General features: G+C 39.5%; 1 protein-coding gene across 6 annotated transcripts in view; it reads right to left on the bottom strand.

Moving 5' to 3' along the window:
- LOC134678279 (nuclear hormone receptor FTZ-F1) overlaps positions 1–23,671 on the bottom strand; it is a 104,991-nt gene that overhangs the window by 30,900 nt on the left and 50,420 nt on the right. For 3 of the 6 annotated variants that reach the window (XM_063536763.1, XM_063536766.1, XM_063536767.1), the window contains exon 1: positions 14,895–15,716. The exons of 1 other annotated variant lie outside the window; for it this stretch is intronic. In XM_063536763.1, coding sequence (XP_063392833.1) covers positions 14,895–15,393 — 499 coding nt within the window. In that variant the 5' untranslated portion in view covers positions 15,394–15,716. Of the gene's footprint in view, positions 1–14,894; positions 15,717–23,671 lie in introns of those variants that run through there. 2 more of the 6 variants (XM_063536764.1, XM_063536765.1) reach the window with 2 other exon arrangements.

Below are 23,671 nucleotides of genomic sequence, written 5' to 3'. Positions count from 1 at the left end.
GCATTCACACGCGGGGCAAACTATGTTTGTGGGTTTGCATCTAATCAATGAGAAGAAGCCACTCTCCACCTGTGTGATGTTCATGAACAATACACAATTACGCAATTTTAATTAAGAATTCATAGTGTACAATTCAAAGCAACGATGAGTTTATTTAGGTGGGTTTTGGCAATGACTAACAGCATAGTGTAAGTTCATTGCTTGGAATAGCAGTATGCTAAATGGATGGCAAATAAATAACACTGAAGCTGGAACGGAAGGGGGTTTTCAGCGAGTTGCCGGCTCGCCCAACCCACGAGTTAAAAATAACAACCAGTTTTTATTGTAGTCAACGCGCTTCTGCACGAAAAGGACAGGGTTATGCGAAGTCGGTACTCACTGGAGCAGGACGGCGAGCGTAACGGATTTAAGCATCGCAGAGTGCAGTTTCATATTGCAAACTGGATTGTACTTCATGAAGGGATTTTAGTAAGGAGTGAGATCTGCGCTAGATGTAAATAAGTACATGTGGAAAAGGACCTATTCCTTTCTTAGATAGATTTACTGTTTTGGAATCCAGCGTTGGTTGAAGTTAAGTCTTACCTACGTTAAAAAGCTTTTATTTTTTACAAAGTAGTTCCGTATTAGGCAGTTAGTCTTTAATGTAAGTATGTAAATGTATTTGGCTACATACAGGGCGCTACGCCGCATCGCAGCCACGACCTTTATCTAAATTAGCTGGCTTTTCTAATTAGAACACAATGCGTTTGCTGTGCATCTAATAGTGCCGTAATGAGTGCGCGATACTTGCCGATAATACAGTAAACGAGGTCAGCTCTGTTTATTAAACGAATAAACTAGATCAAGGTCAAGGTCATTTTTACAAATCAAAATCCGCGTCTTGGTGACAGCGAACGATGTGCAGAAATAGACACGTACGTAAGAAGTTCACCTCGCATTCTGATGCTATTTGTGGCTATGTCCCACTTCTCTCAGATGGGTCAAGGTCGACCTTGACAACGAGGTTACGAGAACAACGTTATGCCCATCTCCTGTTTATTCCATGTCAAAATTATCATATACAAGAATTTTAGCAGATTCTTAAGAATTTACCTACACACCCAAAATTCTGTTATTTTTAGCTGTTATGCATCACGTCAAAACTGTCAAAAGATTCGCTTTGCTATCAAAATCATAATGAAATAAAGAATTGTAGTGCACATTTGCACCGAAAGGACGGGAAGAGGTGGGGATCACTCCTTATACCGACGAGTCGGTGAAACTTGGTCAAGGCTGGCAGCACCCCGCTCGCTGTCCCCCGCCGTGGTCCGAGCGGTGGCGGAGGCAGCCGAGCGCCGCCGACCGCCGCGCGCCGCGCCGGCCGCCCGCACGCACTCGATCGTACGCCCAGATAGCGGCAGCCGGATCGTTACACAACCAAGATAAATCATCACCCGCGATCATCTACCAAACTGTGTCAAGATCTCGATGCTCTTCTATTCATAGTATGTAGAGTACGACGGAGACTGACTGGATTCCGATAAGACGTTCATACCAACACAACACGAATGCTTTATTATAACATAGCCTACAATTAGACATTCGTAAGGTTTCAGTGCACGCCTTGGCATGAGCTCCCTTCCCTGCCACGGCCACGCACGCTGTACAGTACAACGCCAAGTGGATCGTGTATACTTAACTATATTTTACGCATTGGAACCGGTTTTCACGCCGCTCCGTTCTGACGCGTCCACACCAAAAATCTATCCAAGATGGCGGCTCTCGTGCAGCCATCGTAATAATGACAGGACAGGTAATGCCTAAAAAATAGAAAGGACCGGTGGTTTGCGAGGCCGCTCTGTCGAAACACCCGATTCAGGTCAAGGCAGCGCGCCGAAATAGTCGACTGGCGCGCATTTTTTGTTATTTAACATCTGTCGTCTTGGCTAAGGACCGGGCGTCTTATACCGAAACTGCCGAAACAAAACTTTTGATTAAATGTGTATTTATCAACTTTAATAACAGTAATTAGACGCATAGTTTGTATTATTCAAAACAGGTATTTGCACATTTCTTATTCCTAGTAAGATGGGCCATTTCATCATAATTATGGCGCGCCCAAGAGTAAAGTTCAGTTTTGCATAGCAAGAGGTAAGTTACGTAAAATGGCGTGCATTCTATGTGCAGCCATCCATGTAACAATTTTAACAATTATTCGTCGCTTGCGCACCGACGACCGGGCAGCCGGCGTCCAATTCAGAACTTTATAACACTTATAAGTCTAGTACCCAGTACCCACCTATTACAAACCATTCCAATAAACACGATCCGTGGCCAGAATTGAAATTCCACAAAGCTTCAAAGGCTTTAACATAGTTATGTTAAATGAGTTAAGCCTGAGCGTTTTGAGCGTACCTATTTTTTTACTGTAGTTAATAAGAAATGAGATCTAATTAGTTTATGTCTAACTAGTTTATGTATTTTATGTAAAATTATACCATCTTTTCCATTTATACCAACTAGACAGTGTCTAGTTTTTGTTTAAACATGTATGATTAGGTTGTATGAAACTTATTTGGGTTTAAATTATTTTCTATGGCCTTTGATCTGCTAGCCTTTTACAAGGTTTCTGACAGTTATAGAATAAGTGAAGCTGCGTATATGCTAATACTTCTTACGTAAAACGTATAAGAATTGTTTTCAAAACCATTTTGCAAATGTAGTGTGAGCTCACATCGCGTTACGTTGGACGTAGGTACGAGTAATCCTCTTAGCGGGCGATTACGTTGCTACAAGTCTGTAGCTAAGATTTCGACAGGCACCATAGCAAATTCGAGTCGGTTGCCCGTGGATGTGTGTAAATGTGATACGTGTTCAGGTCACATTTGGGTAGAGTTGCGACAGGCCGACCGAGGTGTCTTGTGAAACAAGCGCTTGCGCAGCAGCGCGAGCGCACCCCACCGACACCGAACGGCGGCCGATTGTGTCGAAACGCACGATACATTCGCCGACGCGCGCCCGATACACCACCCCGCCTGACTTGTTTCCGTTCACGTCATACCATCATGTTCTTAGGTGTTTTGGACCTACACCCATAATACTGTCGATTTAAAAAAATCTAATTAAACATAAATCGATATAAAACCAGACCAGACCATAAAAATTATAATCCACAATCCAGGCCGTACTTCAGTTTCTTTTCTTTGTCTGTGGTTTGCCTGTCCGAGTTCCGGCTTCAAGGAAGAATCAAGAGGATGACGACATCTTGATCAGTTATCACGGACAGGTGAAGGATCAGTTTCAGTTTCTTGGGATGAAATGTAGGGTTTGCTAAGTTAGTGGTGGCGTGGCGGGCGAGTGAACCGTCGGGCTCGAGCAGTGGTGTGTCGAGCGGAGCCGGTGCGGTGTCTCGGTGGCATTGCACAAGGCTCGGCGCAGGTCGACCAGGCGGTGCGGGGCTCTCGCAACCGCGCTATTCGGGTCAGCCAACGATTTGTGTGAATTGTGTCATCTGATACATGCTTGCGTTGCACGACGTTTGCGATTAACTGCAACTGAATTGACAATAAACCCGGTATTTTACATTTTTTTAAATAGGAAAGAGCTGATTCCTAAGTTATTGGCGCCATTTAGAGCATTGGACACATTATGAATAAAAATATTTTTATATGGTTTTGCTATTGGAGTCGCTTTAATTTAACCACGTATCTAAATATTCTATGTCTCGTAACAAATGGAATTAATCGTGAGTTTGTTTATTCGACTCGTAAGTAGATGTTGCAAATACCGTCCGGCATCTGGCGAAACGCGGAATGGCGAATAGGTATATTACTAACACAGAGAAGCGATGTGTTGTACATGCACGCACAAATACGTACGCAGGGCGAGCAGCGCGCGCGCCGCATCGCGGCCCCGCCGCATGTAGGTCAGGGCGCTCTGCGGCCGCGCGCGTTTTAAATTTAGAACGATCCGCGCGCAAGCAACCCCGCCCCACAACATTATTTCAATTATTCAACTCTATCACCTTTTTATTTGTAATTCTTTCCTTTTAGGTTATCATGGACCTCTTATCTAGTTAAAACTATAACCCTTGACATGGCGCAAACTGCTAGGTTACACCTACGTAACATGCAATTTATAAAAGCTCACCAGTGCAATAATTATCATCTCAGAGGATCACTTTTTCAATCAATTATTCATTATGGTCATGGGCTTATGCTGCTTTATGCAAAAGAACAATCGTCTTAAACTCTTAACAAAAAAAGAGTTATTATATACAGCCGGACAAGGTTAACTCTTCAGTCTTTGCAGTGACAGTGTCGCCATAATAGTCAAAATTTATGACGTTTATAGTGGTCTTCACACTATCCCACTTTAAAGTCGGTGCCGGTGGAACTATGAGCTACGAAAATATTTATTAAAGTTTATTTAGCTGACCTTGTTCCTCATACGACATTCGTATCTATGATAATTAAGATGGAAAGCAAATGCTTAGTGTCTGTCTACCAAATTGACGAAATCATTTTAAAATGATGAAGCCTATTATACATAATGTTTCATACAAGTATTGTTGTGTAGCCAACCCTAGCCTAATTGACCGCGCGTTCAGAGTATATTGATGAGTTATGACGTCGACGATACGTAAGTGCCGGCGGCAGATTTCAGTCGCATTCAGCGTTTAGGAATGCAATCAAGCTACGTACTTGAGCAAACTTCTTCCTATTTCGTACACCACACGATGTTATGGTCTACTATTTCCCAGTTTCAGCTTAAGGGGCTCCCCCACGCCATTGACCTTCGATCCCCCCTTACCCCATAGTTTTCTAATGTTTTTGTAGCTTATCAGTTATCATATTATGTAACTTTTGTGTTAGGTAATTAGTTTAAAATTTAAATCCTAGACACGTTTTTCGAGGTTTTCATTTTCAGCACAATTAACTTGGACGGCAACCCTCTGAACGAAGTAACGAGCTTCAAATATCTTGGTTCGAACATGCAAAACGACGGATCTATAGATGCAGATATCGTTAACCGTATCAACACTGGATGGGTGAAGTGGCGTGAGCTCACGGGCGTTCTTTGCGATAAACGAATGCCAGTTCGTATTAAGGGCAAAGTTTATAAGGCAGCTGTGCGCCCGGCAATGACATACGGCTCTGAGTGTTGGCCACTCAAAAAAGACCAAGTCGCTAAACTGCATGCAGCGGAGATAAGGATGCTGAGATGGGCTGGCGGAGTAACGCTGTTGGATCATGTTTAGGGAATGCAAATCGGTTATTTTTTGTATGGAAATAACCGCGGTTTCGGTTAATAACCGATTATTTCCATACAAAAAAATAACCGATTTGCATTCCCTAATCATGTTAAGAATATCCACGTTAGAGGCAGTTTCAGAGTAACGCCAATCGAAGAAAAACTCACCGAAAATCGACTCCGATGGTATGGCCACGTTATGAGGCGCCCACCAGACCACATGACGAGAAAGGTGCTGGAGATGAGTGAGAAGCCTAGGGGTCGCGGGAGGCCCAAGACAACGTGGATAGGTCTTGTAAAAAAGGACCTTAAAGAAAAAAGAATACCACCAGAGACGAACCAGGACAAACGCTCCTGGCGACGCCATATAAGGAGAGCCGACCCCAAGGAAATGGGATAAGGTTAGGAAGAAGAAGAAAAAGAGACACGTTTTTCGAGAGGTCAAAGACGAACCCAAAAGTGTACATTTCGTATATGTAACATCCTTGGCAGCAATCTAGTTACGAAAAAGTTCTTTTTTTAAGGTCATTGTCTAAAAAAATCATACAATTAATTAGTATTCATTTCTTTCAATATCCGATACACAAGAATGGAGATAAAAGATTGAAGAACCGATAGCCGTTTGTCTTATGAATCTATTTATTCTGTAGTGAAAACTTAGGAGATACGATTCAAAACTTGTCAAAAATCGATAAAAACTGCAGGTAGTCTCTTAACAACTGAAATGCAGTAAATGTATACCTAATTGTATATAATATGTATACGTATTTATCTGCAATAATATGTTACACAACGAAGGCCGCAAAAATATCTGACACTAACTATTTGTGGAGCTATAAGACCGTGTTTTTTATTTTCCTGCCTTCTGAGGAGTAACATATTGTCGCAGGCAGGGGTGCGAAACTCCTCCCTTCGGGAAAGCTCGGCTCGGTTCGGCTCAGCATTGCTCCGAGCAATTATTAGGGTTGACACAAGTTTACGTACCTTTGCGTGCACGACCACAGATAAAATGACTTGAATATTAGAAAGGGACAGCATGATTCGACCCTGAACCGCTGTCAAACTTCGGTTTTGTAGGAGGTTTCCTTTTTGTACGGTAGTAGCATTATTTATTCTGTGTCGCAGGTGACTGTACAATGAAGCGCGCAAAAATATCTCTCTTATGAGTCTTATGACTTTAAGATTCTGACCGATAGATATTGTTGTGTCCAAGATATTATTGCAGGTGCATGTACAGTTAACAGTAATAGGAATTGAAATGCAAATGGCATGATAATAATATTAAGTTACGTATTAAATATTCATGTTATTTGGGCAACAGTCAACAATTATAAAAATCTTAATTTTTTAACAAGCAGAAATGACTGCGAACGGTGCTATTAAGCTCAGAATAAATTTAAAAGTGGAAAAAATTAATGTCTTGGGTGAGAATTGAACTCACAGCCTCTGGAAAAAAATAATTACAAAATCCTTCGTATTACCAATAAACATTATTCAATTCTAATAACAAGTACGTAATAATTTTGTATGTACAACATAATAAGTTAAGATCATGTCTATTAATACTGGGTGTGTTGCGTTCTGATATTTATTACTTAATTAATTTATTCTTTAAATTAATTAATATATATCTAACACGTATCAACCTAAGCCCAAACTAAGCAAAGCTTGTACTATGAGTGCTAGGCGACGATATTACATACTTTATATACATAAATACAACAATACTTATATACATAGAAAAACACATGACTCGGGAACAAATATTTGTGTTCACCACACAAATAAATGTCCTTACCGGAATTCGAACCCAGGACCATCGGCTTCACAGGCAGGGTCACAACTCACTAGGCTAGTGCCCTATCCCACAAAACTTTACAAGTGTACAATTCGACAAAATTGTTAAATTGTAAACAAAAAAATGTACCACAATAATTACAAATATGTATTCATTACAAGTCTACAATATACAGTGAAACCTGGTTAATTGGCACCTGGATAAATGGAAAACCTCAATAATTGCAACCAAAAGTCCGGTCCCGGTCCCTTGAGACCAAAAGGCCTCTATAATTGAAATTTTGGAACCTCTATAATTGCAATTTAGATTTTAGTGCTTTTCGTAATTTTGCCTCTATAATTGACCACATCGCAACTTAAGACCTCTATAATTGACACTGTGCTAAAAAAATCCGTTATTTTTGCTCTTGTTTTTACCTCTATTATTGAAATGAGTCTTGCTTATTACCTCTGTAATTGAAATAATGTAGTTGTATACAGCAGAAACAATATTTTAATAGCAATGATCATTTATTTATATCTCCATCCAGAATTTAATTTATTTATTGGGTATCTATCCCAGCCTGTAGTAGGTGAAATAGTTTTGATCAATAAAAAACAAAGTATGCTTTTTACATTCTAATAAAACTTTCTTCTACAATTCAAGGGAATTTTTTAAACTCAAATGATAAGAAAATAAAGTGGTAATTAAATGTAGTGTAAAAGTGCAAGTATAGACGGAAGCAATATATAGAATGTAAGCGTGTAAATCTACTTAAAATGGTTAAATTTGCACCTCCATAAAAGAAATTTGTCAGAACGCAACCTCTATTAATGAAAACCTCTATAATTGACAACAATGATTTTTTGAACCTCGTTAATTGACACGACCTGCTTAAATGAAAAACCTGGTTAATTGACAAAAATTGGCCGGTCCCTTGAAATTGCAATTATCCAGGTTCCACTGTACAAATATGTCATTTTTGCTAAAGCGTATCACAAAGAATAAAGGTATGTCACGACAGCTACATAATTGTAGAATTGTTGATTTGTAAATATAAAAGCGAAAAATTGTAATGTTACAACTACAAATATGTACTTACTTAACAATTTATTTTGCTTCTTTAATGTTGAAGGTATATAGTTTCACTTTATACGCAATACGCAAGAATTACATCAATTATATTTATATAGTGATCTTGATCTATCTACGAGCATTTACATACCAACTGACATTACAATGGATTTGCAAGCTAAACTGACCATTATATTATAAACCTCATAAATGAAAACAAAAACTTTAGTAAATTTAGTGATAAATTGACGCACACTATGTAAAACAAATGGAAGGAAAAAGCGCAAAATTTAAATGATTTAGGAATAATGGAGAAAGATTGGAAATACTTAAGGGACACTATGTGGTAAAATTGGAAAAGGCGTACGAAGATAAGCTCAATTTGAGTATATGCATTTTTTTGTCCATATATATGAGTATTTCGTAAATTTAAAATTGGGATTATATATGTAGGTATATATGAAATTCATGACACCTAGGATCACTATCACTGCTACTTGAACTAAATATTTCGTAGTAGGTAGTAGGTAGGGTTGGAATCGCTAAATATGATAAAGATACTACTGCAATTACTAGTATTCGTATAGTAGCAATTGTAGCAAGAGGGTGCGACACACGTTTAGAGAATTGTTAAATTGTAGGTACAATTCTACATATATGTATAATTATTACTACAATTTAATGTAGCACAAAACAATTGTCAGCTACAAATTTGTACATTTTCCGGAAAAGATATGTAGCGTATGTAAAGTTTTGTGATACAACAAATTGTAGACTTGTGATACAATTTACATATTTGTAAGAATTTTCCACTACAAATTTGTTACTTGTGGTACGCACATTTGTATTATTACAAACTTGTAACTTGACACTTGTAAAATTGTAATTGTAAGTTTTGTGGGATAGGCCACAGACCGGTCGGTAAACTACTACTACGACGGTATAAAACTAAACTCCGAAAAGTAAATTAGGTATGTACTTAAACTAAATTAGTTAGACATGGCCGGCGCAAGCGTGACTATCATTAGTCTTTACCCGTCAATTCATATCATATAATGTGGTTATTTTTGTAGATAATTTTACATAATATACCTAAATGTATAAATATAAATTTATATAAATCTACCTAGTCCCACAGTAAGCTCAATAAGGCTTGTATTTTTATGTAGGTACTAGGTACCTACTAGACGACGACATTTAATATACATATAATTATTTATACATCAATAGTACTTGTCTATGTGCATAGAAAACATCCATAAAACAGAAACAAGTGTTTGTTCTTACTGTTATTACTGTTATTAGGTATAACACACAATTAGGGTTGTTGACACAACTTTAATCTTGTAACTAAATCAAGTTAAATAGATATTAAATGAGTAATTACCACAATGAATTGGAAACTTACAAGATATATAGGAATAATAATTAAATACAAGACGAGATACAAGAGTTAGTTTTTTAAGTTCCAAATAGGAATAAAATAATGGTACAGACAGCGGCAGCAGTTGCTAAGCAGGCGAGGTGTTCAGAATTACCTTGACGCGCTCTTATTGTCTTAACAATAGAGTCACGTCCAGATCATTTTGAACACCTCACCCGCTTAGCAACTATAGCTGCTGACTGTACCATCCGACTCCTTACATTTTAACAATAAAAATAGCAACAATATACATAAACTCAAATCCATAGACACGTATAAAAATATTTGAACTTCAAAACAAACTTGATACACTGATACCATTAATAAAAATTTGTCAAATACCCTATTAAATGTCCTTACCAGGATTAGACCCCAGACCTGCATCGTAGGCATAGTCACTACTGGCTGGGCTAGGCTAGGAGGCCGTATTTTACTTCCTCCGTTGACTAGTCGAGTGAATGCCTACGAAGATGGAGGTCCCGGATTTGAATCCCGGTAAGGGCATTTATTTTGTGTGTTTATCACGAATATTAATGTTGTTCCCGAGTTATGGATGTTTTAATTGTTTTATATGAATATACGTATAAGTATTTATATGTAAGTATCTATTGCAAATATCATAGCCGATGGGGGAGATAGGGGCTATTGGGCAGTCGGGAGGCTCGGGCACCCCCTTGTAAATCAGAACGATTTACTGCCCAATGGTAGCCTAAAACCCACAACACGAACCTTATTGAGCTTATTGGGGGCCTACGTCGATTTCTGTAAAATTGTCCAATATTTATTTATTTTTTTATAATCCCTTGTTAATCTCGTTACTTACTCAAAAACGAATGAACTCTTAACTCGCCTACCCGTGATAGTTACAATCGAGGAAATTTCCGGTGATTCACTTCAGAAATTTTTTACCTCGATCCATACGAGCGAGCAAACTCCGGCTCCCATAGATTTAACCAAGTACGATGCATTTCGGATTCTTTATCTTAATGAATGAAAAAGGGAAAAACATGTAATGAGACAAACATTAGGCAGTAAAAGGACAGTTTATTAGTTGTTGTTGTTATTTTGGCTTAGCTTCGCGTCCCCATAAAGATTACCAATTAGGATGAATTTTGGATTTCATGTCTTTGTAGTTTGCAAATGCCGGCCGTCACAAAGACAATGGACGGCAATAAACTTTACCTGAGGTAACTTTTTTTTTCAACACCTACATTGTAAGTGCCATATTTTATATAAGGTCATCATTATTCTGATATCGCCTGACCGTCTGCAAGACGTTTAAATGATTTTTGCCTTTAAGGTGGTTTACCGCGAATTTCCTCGATTTTATGTACCTATTATTGTAAATTAATTGCCTATTAGTAAGTTTTCATATATATAGGTAATAATAATCACCATTAGATAGGTACTTTTGGTATAAGGAGGAGGAGATATAGTAGGAGTGAGGAACTTGGCTCTTGGCTGTTTGACTACAGGATCCAACTGGACCCTAGATATCAAGAAAGCAGCTTATATCAAAAAACTTCAAAGCAAACCTTAGATGGCGCATGCATCGATACTGCAAATACCTACAGCCTGGGTCAAAAGTCTAGGTACCCTATAGCTACGTTCATTATTTAATTATTAGCTAATACCTTTTAGAGTTATAAAATGAAATCATAAGTAGATGAAGATAAATAAATAAATCTTTAATCACAAAAAAACGGAAATAAGGCAAAGTTGATGATAAACGTAGGAAAATTATTAGAGATGTCTATGTCGAATATGCTCCAACTTTACTATTATAAAATGCCTACATTACTTGGTATAATGGATACTTAACTGCCGCTAGAACTATTGAGTGCATAGGTATATCCAGGGAGGAAAATGGGTACTACAAATGTATGGGAAACCAGTCTTCCAGTATCGTTTTAAACGTCTCTAGAGTTGGCGCCCTGCGGTACTATTTTAGTTGGAAGTAGGTATCTAAACATTAAACAATGACACGACACGATTGGCACAAACCTTTGGCTCTTTAGATTAGGAGGTAGGAATTAGAAACTGATTAGACGTGATGATCGCTTTTTGGGGAGTTTATTCTTCTCTGGGATTAATATTGCGCTTATCAGTAGGGAATGCAAATCGGTTATTTTTTGGTTTCGGTTAATAACCGATTATTTCCATACAAAAAATAACCGAAAATAACCGATTTCCATTCCCTACTTATCACCTTTCACCAAGTGATGTGTCAAATTAGAAATGTCAAGAAGACCTTCAATTATTAGGTGGCTTCACTAATTATAACATAAACTACATTTTTATAATATACTTACCTATCCCAAATACCCACTGGCTAATCAATTATGGGGCTACCAGGCCCCTGTTTCACCAACGTGACAGGTGCGACGAATTGTAAAATCACTGTTGCTGACGTCACAGGCATCCATGGGCTACGGTTACCGCTTACCATCGGGCGGGCCGTATTCCTGTTTGCCACCACCATTGTATTATTAAAAAAAACTTTACGATATCGGAAAAAAACAGATATTTCTCTTGCTAAGTTTATGACAATTGTCACAAGAAACACTACAATTGTCACGAAATTCCGACATATAACTCATTACCTGTCAAGAATTATCTACAATTCTTCTAAATCTTTGACAATTGTCAGAAACTTCGCAGGAGAAATATCTGTTTTTTTCCGATATAATAAAGTTTTTTTAAATAATACAATGATGGTGGCAAACAGGAATACGGTCCGCCCGATGGTAAGTGGTAATCGTAGCCCATGGATGCCTGTGACGTCAGCAACAGTGATTTTACAATTCGCCGCACCTGTCACCGATGTGAAATTGGGGCCTGTAGTTTTCGTGGATTTTTGACAAGTTTTGAATCTTACGAGTATGTCATATATTTGCACTACAGATAGATTTATGTATAAGACAAACGGCTATTATTTAAACGGTTGTTATTTGGTTTGAAGCGCCGGTGCAGCTACATGTCCCATTATGTAAAAATCTGTTTTAATGATGTTTGTACTAACCCTAGATTTAAGTATTACTATGTTAAACACATACCTATGGACTTTTCGTTCGAAATAAATTATTATTGACTGATATTGATTGATTGATAACCTACCTAAACTGCGTTTTTCAAATATGTATACTTAACTATCCCTAATACCCACTGCAATGATAGATCGACTGGCTTATCTGTTAAAGGGCTACATGTGGTTTTCATCGATTTTTGTCAAGTTTTCTTTTGAATCGTATCTCCTACATTTGCACTACAGATAGATTTGTATGGCTATCGGTTCTAACATTGGTAAACATTGTCTAACAAAACACTTTAAAAACTCATCTTACATATACCTATTATACGAAATCTACATATTTGGCTTCGTCTTTGACATCTCGGTAAATGTGTCTAGGATTTTAATTTACCAGAAAACCAGTTATTTGGCCTAATATTGTTCAACTTTTATGCCAAATATCTCGAATACAATGGACTTTGAAATAAATATGGAATACTATACAGGGTGATTCATGAGACGTGAGCAGGACTAATCCTGCACACTCAGTAACTGGTAATTGATCGATCACCGTCGTATTTAGGTGAAACAACCACACTTTTTCCTATTTTTCATCTTTTTGGTGAGGGCAAATTTAATTCTCTACAATCATGGTCACCCTACAAGACCTAATTAATAAACATAAAACCTTTTTTACGAAGAAAATAAAATGTCAAACCTGAGTGAGATACGAGTTTTCAAAAGTAACCAGACCGTTATGACAGTGATGACATTCAATTTGACACAGAATATCGGTAGTTTAGTATTCTAATGTTAGGGTGACCATTCATGTCGTAAATAAATTAATAACTTTTTATTTCAACACGACTAGAAAATTAACGTTAACCTCACTAATACTGATAGGAAACAGTTGCTTACAATTTACGAAATGCGCAGTGTTACTCCTGCTCACGTCTCCTGAATCACCCTGTATAGCTTAAAGCCGTTGATGTTAATAATGACAAGCTACAAAAAACATTAAAAAAGTAAAGGTTTCAGATCGAAGGTCATTGGCGTGGGAGACAGGGGCGTATTTTGAAATTTGGCGCCTCGGGCCAATAAGTTTCGCCGCCCCAAAAGTCAAGGAAGAAAAACAAAATGCAATCTGCCAGGGGCGGGAGGATTGGCGCCCTGGGCCATGGCCCGGATGGCCCTAGGGTAAATACGCCTCTGGTGGGAGAGCCCCCTAAGATAGGTATCCAATCTGCGCAATTCAACTGTAATTTCTGTAGATATGTATGTAACTTTGTACAAAGTGATGACTGGGTAGAATTTTTGTTAAGCGAACGTCTGGGGTAAAAAGAATTCAGTTAGAGTACGTACGTTAGGTAAATAAACGGTATGTAAGGTATTTACTCTAAGCAACTATTATAACAAACTTTAAAATGTTGAATAGCTAAGTAATGTAACACGATGCAAATGTACACCCATTTCTTAATTCGTATAAAAAGTTAACGCCGGGATAACCAGTTGCGATGTAAATTACCAACCAGTTAAGCGTAAATGGGTGAAGGTCGCCCAGGATGCCGATGTTACGCTCTACGTGTCTACCTATCTACCTATAGCGGGGCGTCTGTCTGACACTGACATGGCGCGATCTGCGAAGTCTAATAACTTTTACAATGGGACTCAGAATCATTAAATTTATTTCGTTGTCCCTTTACATGTCGATAGTCATTAGTCATAAGTAACATTTAAAAAGGAATTTGAAAAAAGGAAGGCTCCAAGCGAAATTACCCTTGAATTAACTAAGAAACTAACTCGTGAAAGGAAATATGTATAGGTAGATATTTAGTACAGTCGACGTCAAATATATGTTTATACTTTTGCACCTCCCTCCTCTGTAACAAGGCGAAAAGTTTAAACATATATTTTTGATGTCGGCTCCACCTACTAGTATACTTAAGTGCCTACCGACCAATATGTAAGATCATAAGTTTGATTACTAGAGCCAATTCCTATGCTTCCGGAACGTTGTAAATATGTACTTAGTAAAAATTTGGCAACAGGTACCCTGACTATTAAATAATAATTGAAGTTTGATAGCCATGAATATCTCAGATTGGAAGGGCTACCTAGTTGTAATACAGCTACATAAATAAAAAGGTACCTATACACATCGCAAGCGGCGGAAATGCAAGTATTGTGGCTCAATACGCTGCAGCCGGGCGTACATACATATACCTACTATATGTGGATATATATAAACCTATTACATTACGTAGGCAGGCGTAGGGATTATCTGAAGCATTTGTCTGCCATGGTGTTAGGAGAGAGTAAGAACTATAAGGTTAATTGGTACAGCTATAATTTGAGAAGTATGTAGATCTATCACTCACCTTCAAGCTTCATGCCGACATCCAGACACTTCTGAAATCGGCAAAAGGGACAGCGTTTCCTCTGTGTCTTGTCTATATGACATGCTCGTTCTGCGACGCATGTGTACACCTTCTTATTTTGTACGGTCCGCTTGAAAAATCCTTTACATGATTCGCATGTGAGCAGGCCATAGTGGTATCCACTGACTTTGTCTCCACACACGGGACACAGTTCCTCGATGACATCCTTGGTGTCGGTCTGGTCGCACACCGCGCCGGTCGCCGGGAGGTAGGCCCCAGCCTCGCCGCCGGCGCCTGTGGGAAATAGATAAGAAGGATCCAAATTGGCGTAGCCGAAAGACTGCTGCTCCGGCCCGCACTGGTAGGCGGCGCCTTGTGGCACATACTGTTGGGAAGTTCCCGAGGGCCCGCCGCCCGAACCCGAGCCTTCAGGTCCCGGGCTCAGATCGAACGGGGACATGTTGAGGGACATGAGGCCTGTCTGCTGGTCCATCGTCATACTCGGCCGCACGTAGCGGCTGTTTATTGCAAATCCTACCGGCGTTCAACCGCAACAACGTTTACACAGTCACCGAGTTCACTAGCGGTCTAGCCGCAACACTATCTGCCGTTTGCGGGCTGCACCTGTTCGAACACTACAGGAAGAGGCACGTTAATCCAGCACATGTTGTCCTAAGCGAGTCTGGTCAAAAGTCCTATTGGCGCCGGTGTGCGTGGTAACCGTTCGTAAGTTTGAAGGCGCGCGCTCAATTACGATCGTCGCAAGTGGTACAGACGGCGACACGCGTACCACTCCGTGGACGTCCCGCGATCGACTGGCAGCCGGCGACAACGTCGCGCGTGCCGGCGCCTCCCGCATGCGCGCCCCGCCGCTACCCGCGAGCCCCCGCCCGCTCGCACAATGGAAAACGATTAGGAGCCCATGTAATAAGTGAAAGTGAGTCGGTGACCCACTTTCCCGCGATCCAGGTCTATGTTAGTGCGCGTTCGCGCGGTTGCGCCACCAGGCGGGCGGGGAGGGGCGCGGGGGGCGGCCCACTGACCCAGTTGCGCGCGGTGCCGCAGCAGGGCAGGGTTGCTGCGAGCGAGCTTGTGTTTATGTTCGCATCGTAAGCGCTCTCGCTTGCAGCCTGTACTGAAAAGTATCAGCGCCGACGCATTCTGCCCTAACCCTAACTTCACATGCCATAAACCTGAATTACTTCAACTTCGAAACAAAAAAATATACCTAGGTTTAATATAAAATGTAGCTAATATTAAAGATATTTTACGTTACATTACGGATGTCTGATACGTCCATACCTTAGGCTTGTAAGTAGATCTTTAAAAACGTCTGTAGATTTTAGAAAATAGGCATGCCTTCTTTTATAATCGCTCCACTATTTATTTAAACAAAAACCTGATAGGTCATCTGGTATATCTCTTGATCCAAAATATACTTAGGACTAAGATAATCACACTAACGGTTAAAGAATGTTAAATTCTAGAGTCAGGTAAGACTTTAGACAAGAATTTTATTACGTTGGGTCAAAACTGACCTTTTTTATATAATTATTTGTTATTTCAGTTATATTTGATAATTTCGATACAAGAAAGTAGTCATTGGTCCCACCCAAGATCTACCTACATATACTTAAAAAAATACGACACGTTTTATTTCTTGTAAAAGACATTTCGTGTTTCTTTATATAGAAATTCTAAAAGATCTTGTAACAAAAAATACTCCTTGGTTTGACCTTTTTTTATCTGTGTAGGCAGGCACTAATACCTACCTACAGATTTTAACGAACTTCAATACGTAACACAGGAGGCGGTTTAGTGCAACCTACTCTACTACCCTACGCTACGACCTACACCAACGAAATAATAAGCTCCAAGCCGGGAACGATTCCATCGAATAAAAATGATTGGACAAAATTCTCGAGATGCCACAAGTATGAACACCCACAGCACCCACAAATGTAGTGCTTAATTATTATTATTTTCCATCGTATTTTTACGGAAATTTACGTCTTAGGTGTCTTACTACTTAATTCAGTCAGTCTCGGTACCAAAACTAAAAAGTATTGATGTTGACTGAAGGAGCGTGACATATATATATACATACGAACGTTTCCGAGAAAATACGATGGAAAACAATTAAGCTAGGGCCACATTTATCCCACGTATGCAATGCATTATGACATCTGAACCCTGAAATTTGTACGCTTAGAAACACTTGTCATCACTCAACGCAAAGCATGACAAGTATTTTTCTAAGCATACAACTTTCAGGGTTCAGATTGTCGTAATGCATTGCATACATACGTTGCGTACGTGGGATAAGTGTGTTCCTGCCTTTATGCAACTACATCTACGTATTTTTGAGTTCGAATTTAGGTATTCCGGGACTTTGGGAGGGGGAGGCGAAGTAGAAAACTTAGACGTCCTTCCAATAGTTTATTGAGATAGGACCTACAAATTTTAAAGAGAACACCTTACTTAGAGGAGGTTTATCACTATCAAACGAACGCTGGGCAGCAATGTAAGTACTCGGAACGGCTGACCCATATTTAGTGTTTTTGTTCTTAACTGGAATACGGTCAGTTCGTATGACTTTCTCCAGACATCATAAAACCGTAGTAAAGGAACGGCCCTTCCGGACCAATCCCGTTAAACATCTTGTTTAGGGAAGAAACTGGTCGAAAGAAATACTAAACGACTACCTGCTACACGTGAATAGAAAAAAAATATGCCTGGTTTTTTTAATTTGCTGCAACGCCTGCAACTTGTATTGTTGACATTATAAGGCAGCTGCCGTTGCTGGTGATCACCGACATAGCCAAGCCAAGACTATAGGCCAGTTGCACCCACCACAATTGAAGAACATCGTCACTCAGCAGTGAACTTCATACTTCACTTGCAATAAAAATTAACGAACGTTTTAATGGTACATACGATTTCATGCAACCGACTCTAGCTTATTCGGAATTCCAAAAGTATTCGGAAACTATTCGTTACTCTCAGTGAAGGTCAGGTCTAATTGAAACTCATGTTACTGATGTAGACCACATTAACACTGTTATCAGATTTTAAAATTGAAAATAAACTGAGTATATAAAAAAGCCACGATGCCGTCATTCAATTTTTAAACGAGATTACGAGTAACTATCTAAGATCTTGACCCGGTTCGGACCAAAATTTAGTCAACGGGTCATGAACGAACGAAGTGACTGTCTACGATAGCCTTGTAAAAACACAGACACACAGACATGTTTTTAATGCAGTTAAACAGTTTAAAAGAGTTAAAGTTGAAATAACATACTTTGAGATAAAAATTGAGGTCGCCCACGAAGAGTGAAGAAGAAAACCACATTCTTACTTGTGGCGGTTATGGTTAATGACTCAATGAGTTTCGATTTCATAACCGTGACTTGAATATGGAATGAAAAAGCAACAGTGGAAGCCAGCGACATGCACAAAGTATGTCATTTTCGCTATCACCCAGACGCCACGGCCTCCATCGAAAGTAAGAGTACTCGGCGCCGCACGCGCAGCTTTCTTTGCACGGCTACGACGTCACACTTTCGCCACGCCCGGTGACGCGCCTTGATGTAATGGGTCGTAATACTAGTAATAGAGCAGTAATAGGTGTGCCCACTCATGCGAGCAGATTACACTCGAGCTAAGCAGAGAAACTTGCCGGTTATCAGGACTAAACAAACAGGGTTAACTGGCTCGTCAATATCATTTAGTTTTTAGTTTTTATGTTATACAGTGTGGAAAGATAAGTCGGGCTCTGGAGGGAAACTACCTTAAATCCTTAAGCGGGCTCATTTTACTTAAAGGAGACATTCCTTTATTTTTAAAACGAAACAAAACTGCATTAAAAGTTATTATCTTTTTTTCTTCAATTTGGCTTGTCTAAAAAAATCTTGAGTACTAAATATTAGATTTTATGGATATTTTGTACGACAGACGAGTGTAAGACATAATGTTTCTTGGAGAAATGTTATCATTAACATTAACTGTATCGACTAGTAGAATAAAGTTGCGAGATTTTTTTTTTTAATTTTTAGTCGGTTCGGTCCCGGGCGAGGCAAGCGTGTTTTAGAAAATCTTTGAATGCAGTTTTGTTTGTTTTTAAAAATAAAGGAATGTCTCCTTTAAGTATAATGAGCCAGCTTAAGGATTTAAGGTAGTTTGCCTCCAAGGCCCGACTTATCTTTCCACACTGTATATAAACCATTTTTAGTTGGTTTTATAGCTTCTGCCTGCGACTTCTATTGCATATAATGATTATTTACGTTCACAGTGGACGCAGGGCTATATGCTGGGGCCCCTGGGCACATTAAAATTTGGGGCCCTTTTGGAAAATTAAAGTAACATTTTTCTACTATGATCTTCTATTTATTATGAGTAATCAAATATACTGTTACTGTCTGTCCTTCGGGGCCCCTTGAGGATGGGGGCCCTGGGCACGGGCCCCTGTACCCTTATGGTAAAGACGGTACTGGGTGGACGTAAACTAAATACCTGCATTAATAAACTATGCAGATCAAATTGGGAGAAAAAAAATTATTGACCTATATTTAAATTAAATCACAATACTAAATATTCACCTAACCATGTGCGTTTCCGTCCGTCCGTGGACGAAAACTAATTATGGGTACTTATGTTAGTTCTTACTCCACTTAAAAGTGTACCATTTAGTTTTCTCGAAAGTCAATTCAACATTTTGGGTTATTTCTAATCAGAATTACGAGGACTCGTTAAAAAGAAAAAAAGGTAGTCCCACAAAATTACAGTTATGTAACGCATTTCCACATACATTTTGTATGGACCGTTACAAAACTGACACCCAAAATTAAAATTTGTATGAAATACTGGGGACACTTTTTTCTTTTATCTCGTGATTCTGAGTCTAAATAACTCAAAAGTTGATGGCTTTTCGAAAAAAAGTAAATGGTACCATGTTTTCTGAAAACCCCCCACGTACGTCTTGGATAGGTACGACTCTTAAAACTGTAGCTTGTTAGTTATCAGAACGATAACGTTTGATCATGCAATGCAGGTGCATCTGTATAAGGTGCAGCGGCGGCGGCGGCGGGCGGCCTAGCCCTCTCGTTGAGCGTAGTCGAGGGGTGTTTTTGGATTTCGGGTCAAGTGCAGTAGGCAACTGGGTCAGTGTGAATCCCTCACTTCCGTGATAGATACACAGGTCAAGGTTTTTGTACGATTTATGTGGGATAGGATCAACTCGATCCCGCCAAGATCAAATCAAAATGAGGGTTAGGTTGGAGAACTTAACTAGTAATACATTTAGTTTGTACGGAACCCTCGGTGCACGAATATATAGATGGTCAAGCAAATCTTGTCAGTAGAAAATCTTAAAAATGTAGGCGCGAAGGGTTATCGTCCCATAGAAAATTTGTATTTCGCGCCTTATTCTACTGACAAGATTTGCTTGATCTACTATAACTCGCGCTTAGTCGGTTGTTTCATAAGTGTTTTTTCACAGTCTTTTTAAAAATGGGCCTTTTTTTACTCAAATAATAGTTTAGGTGATTGCTACTTAGGGAAAGGCATTTAAATACGAGTGTGGGTTTAAGAAACGTATCAGTGAGTTTCTTAAAATACCTACACAGTTACACACATTACTTTATCTATACACATATTATTATTTTTTTAAACCTATGATAGGCGCCAAGGGTTATCGTCCCATAGAAAAGGGTCTAGCCGCAATCCTATAGTGAAACTGCCCCTCGCGTTTACTTGTCTGATTATAAGATATCGTTTTACCGAATTTCAAGCCTAGAATACCCTTGGTTTGGCAAAAAAAATGTACTAAGGTATTAAGGCACCGTAGTTCGATAGGAAAAAAAAACTGGTCAAGTGCGAGTCGGACTCGCCTTTCAAGGGTTCCGTACATCACATAATTTTCAACATTTTTTTGTACGTGAAACGTCTTGAAAAACCCGAATGGGTCAATCAAAAACCAGATGTAACATGAAGTTTTCTGGCGTGGTGGCTTATATCTTTACATCTCTGAAGATTGAATGCCGAACAATAGTACAAGTGTCCAAATGCGTAGAGCTGAAAACAGTGAAAACTCGAGCGTCCGACGGGTCGCGCTTCCTACAACTTCCGAAAGTGTTTTAAAAGCGAAGGCCGAAGAGAGATAATACCTACAGGATGGCCAAAACTAAAAGTGTATTTCCGTAGCCAGGGAGGTTTTGGGATTATACTGAGCGACTTTTAGTATGGGATCAACCCCGAAATCGCGAAAAAAGTATCCTCCCATAGAAAACGGACCAGCCTAAATGTATGAAACAGCCAAATTTTTCCTCGCGATTTCAGGGTTGCACGTTGGCAACGGGAATACACTTAGTTTATTTTTTAGCCACCGTATACCTAGTGCTTTTTAAAACACGTAACAATAGTAATCTAATCAATCAGTACAGTCAGCAACAGAAGTTGCTAAGCTGGTGAGTGGTTTAAAATGAACTGGACGCGACTTTATAGTTAAGACAATAAGAGCATGTCAAGGTAATTTTGAACACCTCGCCCGCTTAGCAACTTCTGCTGTTGACTGTACTACAAGTACCATTGCGGCTATGTGCCAGTTACAGCCTAGTCGCATTTTTTGTCTTCAGTCCGACTCACGCTTGAAGCTAAAGGAACGCCACTTTGGGACGCTTCGGGCCTTTGGCCTTATGCGGATATCGGCCTATGGCCTTCGCAATAGCTGTCTACATCACGTTTCACTTAAACCATTGCGGCTGTGTCCCTAAAAAAAATTTTAACCGCATTTATGTTCTTAAATCCGACTCACGCTTGACTCTAGATTTCTAATAGGTTTTCCTGTCATCTTTAGGTAAAGGACTATTTTGTGTATTTCTTTCAGAATTTTAGACCCAGTAGTTTCGGAGATAGAGGGGGGGGAATGGTCATATTTTGTCTATTTTCTTGAATAACTTCTAAAATTTTTATCCTAAATTTATAAAAAAAATATATTTGAGATTCCCAAAATGAGCTCTTTCGTTTGATATGTAACACGATATAGTTTTCAAAACTTTGTTTTTTAATTTTATCGTTTACCCCCCAAAAGTAGCCCCTATGTTTAAAATTCATTTGTTGACGTTACATATCCATCTTTGGGTCACAGACTTACATATGTGTACCAAATTTCAACTTAATTGGTCCGGTAGTTTCGGAGCAAATTGGCTGTGACAGACGGACAGACAGACGCACGAGTGATCCTAAAAGGGTTCCGTTTTTTCCTTTTGAGGTACGGAACCCTAAAAACGGTCAAGTGCGGGTTAACTCGTGCACCGAGGGTTCCGTATAAACTTTCAATTATCTCATGTACTTAACTATAACCACAAAAGACTTGACCGCCATCTATCGGCAAATCGGCTAACTAATTTGCGAGACCGGTAGTATGTATGTGTGTTAGTTTTTCAGGGATACCTAATATTTCTTTATCATGTGAACCGATTTCAACAATTTTGATTTTATATATAGGAAGGTGCTTTAACTATAGGAATATCAAAAATAATTAACACTCGCAAAAGTTTTTTGATTATTAAAAAAAAAGTTTTCTAAATAGAGGCGTGATTAAGTGCGGAAAGTAGGAAATTCGCAACGAGGGGCGATAAATAAAATCGACACGAGTTGCGAATTAACTTTTCGTGCGTGTATTGCGAGGATCGCGAAAACTGGCGCATACTCCACCGACAAGATGATGATGATGGTGTATTGTATTACACACATATTTAGTCATCACACGGGATTGTTATGCCATTTACGGTTCTTGCTAAATTGGAAATTCTTAGCGTAAGTATTGAACGTCCAATTTAGCTAGGACCCTAAATGGCGCAACAATCGCGGAGCCTGGATGGTACCACGTTTTCCAGTACATATGGCCCCTTAAATTTTTGACATACGCAGACGCACGTATAGTGTTACGCTACGTCTTACGTAGGCGAACAACGCGCGAACGCGGCGCGGCGCGGCGCGGCGAAATCAATCCTTTGATGCCCATAGAAGTGTCCTACGTAAGCGATCTCGTTGCGAACGCGGTGCGGCGCGATTTGCACGCGAATGTCAGGCGGCGCGGCGCCGCGCCGCGTTCGCGCGTTGTTCGCCTACGTAAGACGTAGCGTTAGTTACCGCACTAGAACGCTAAATTAGCACCATATGTAATGTAAAGTATTCCTTCGACGTGCCCCCCCCCCCCAACCTATTGAGTGTTTAAAGTACATATGTAGGTATACGAGAAGGTATTACTCGGCCTGTAAGTATACCTACTTAGGCTACTTAAAAATCCGTCAGCCGTGCAGTGTAACTCATCATCTAAATTGACCGAGTCGTTTCTCACAGTGCAGTGGACTAGGTACCTATATCCAATTAGTAATCACTACAATATGTCAGTAGAATCAAAGGTATAATAGGAAACGGACATGCGGTGACGCTAATGAGTAAACTAACTATGCGAATCTACACGATTAAGCAATCGTGTGTTTTTCTAGTTTCTATACCCCATAATTTTGGTAGCAACTTGGCATTCTCTTCATCTGAGAGGTTATACGTTTTTGGCAGTTGCCTGAATTCGGCATCCCTTCCTTCCCGTCCCTCAGCAATGGTGTACTATTTAATATACATAATTATTATAACAAGGTGTCTCTATTAAGGCACAGGGTACAACTCTTCTGCAAACGAAAACCCGGAAACGTTGAAAGATTACCCTTGTAACTAAACTGTATATATGTCGCAGTAAGATAGATATAGCCGTT

Source organism: Cydia fagiglandana, chromosome Z (assembly GCF_963556715.1).
Source record: "Cydia fagiglandana chromosome Z, ilCydFagi1.1, whole genome shotgun sequence".
Classification (NCBI taxonomy): domain Eukaryota; kingdom Metazoa; phylum Arthropoda; class Insecta; order Lepidoptera; family Tortricidae; genus Cydia; species Cydia fagiglandana.
Note: the sequence above shows the minus strand (reverse complement) of the source record. Positions and strands in the feature narration are given on the sequence as shown.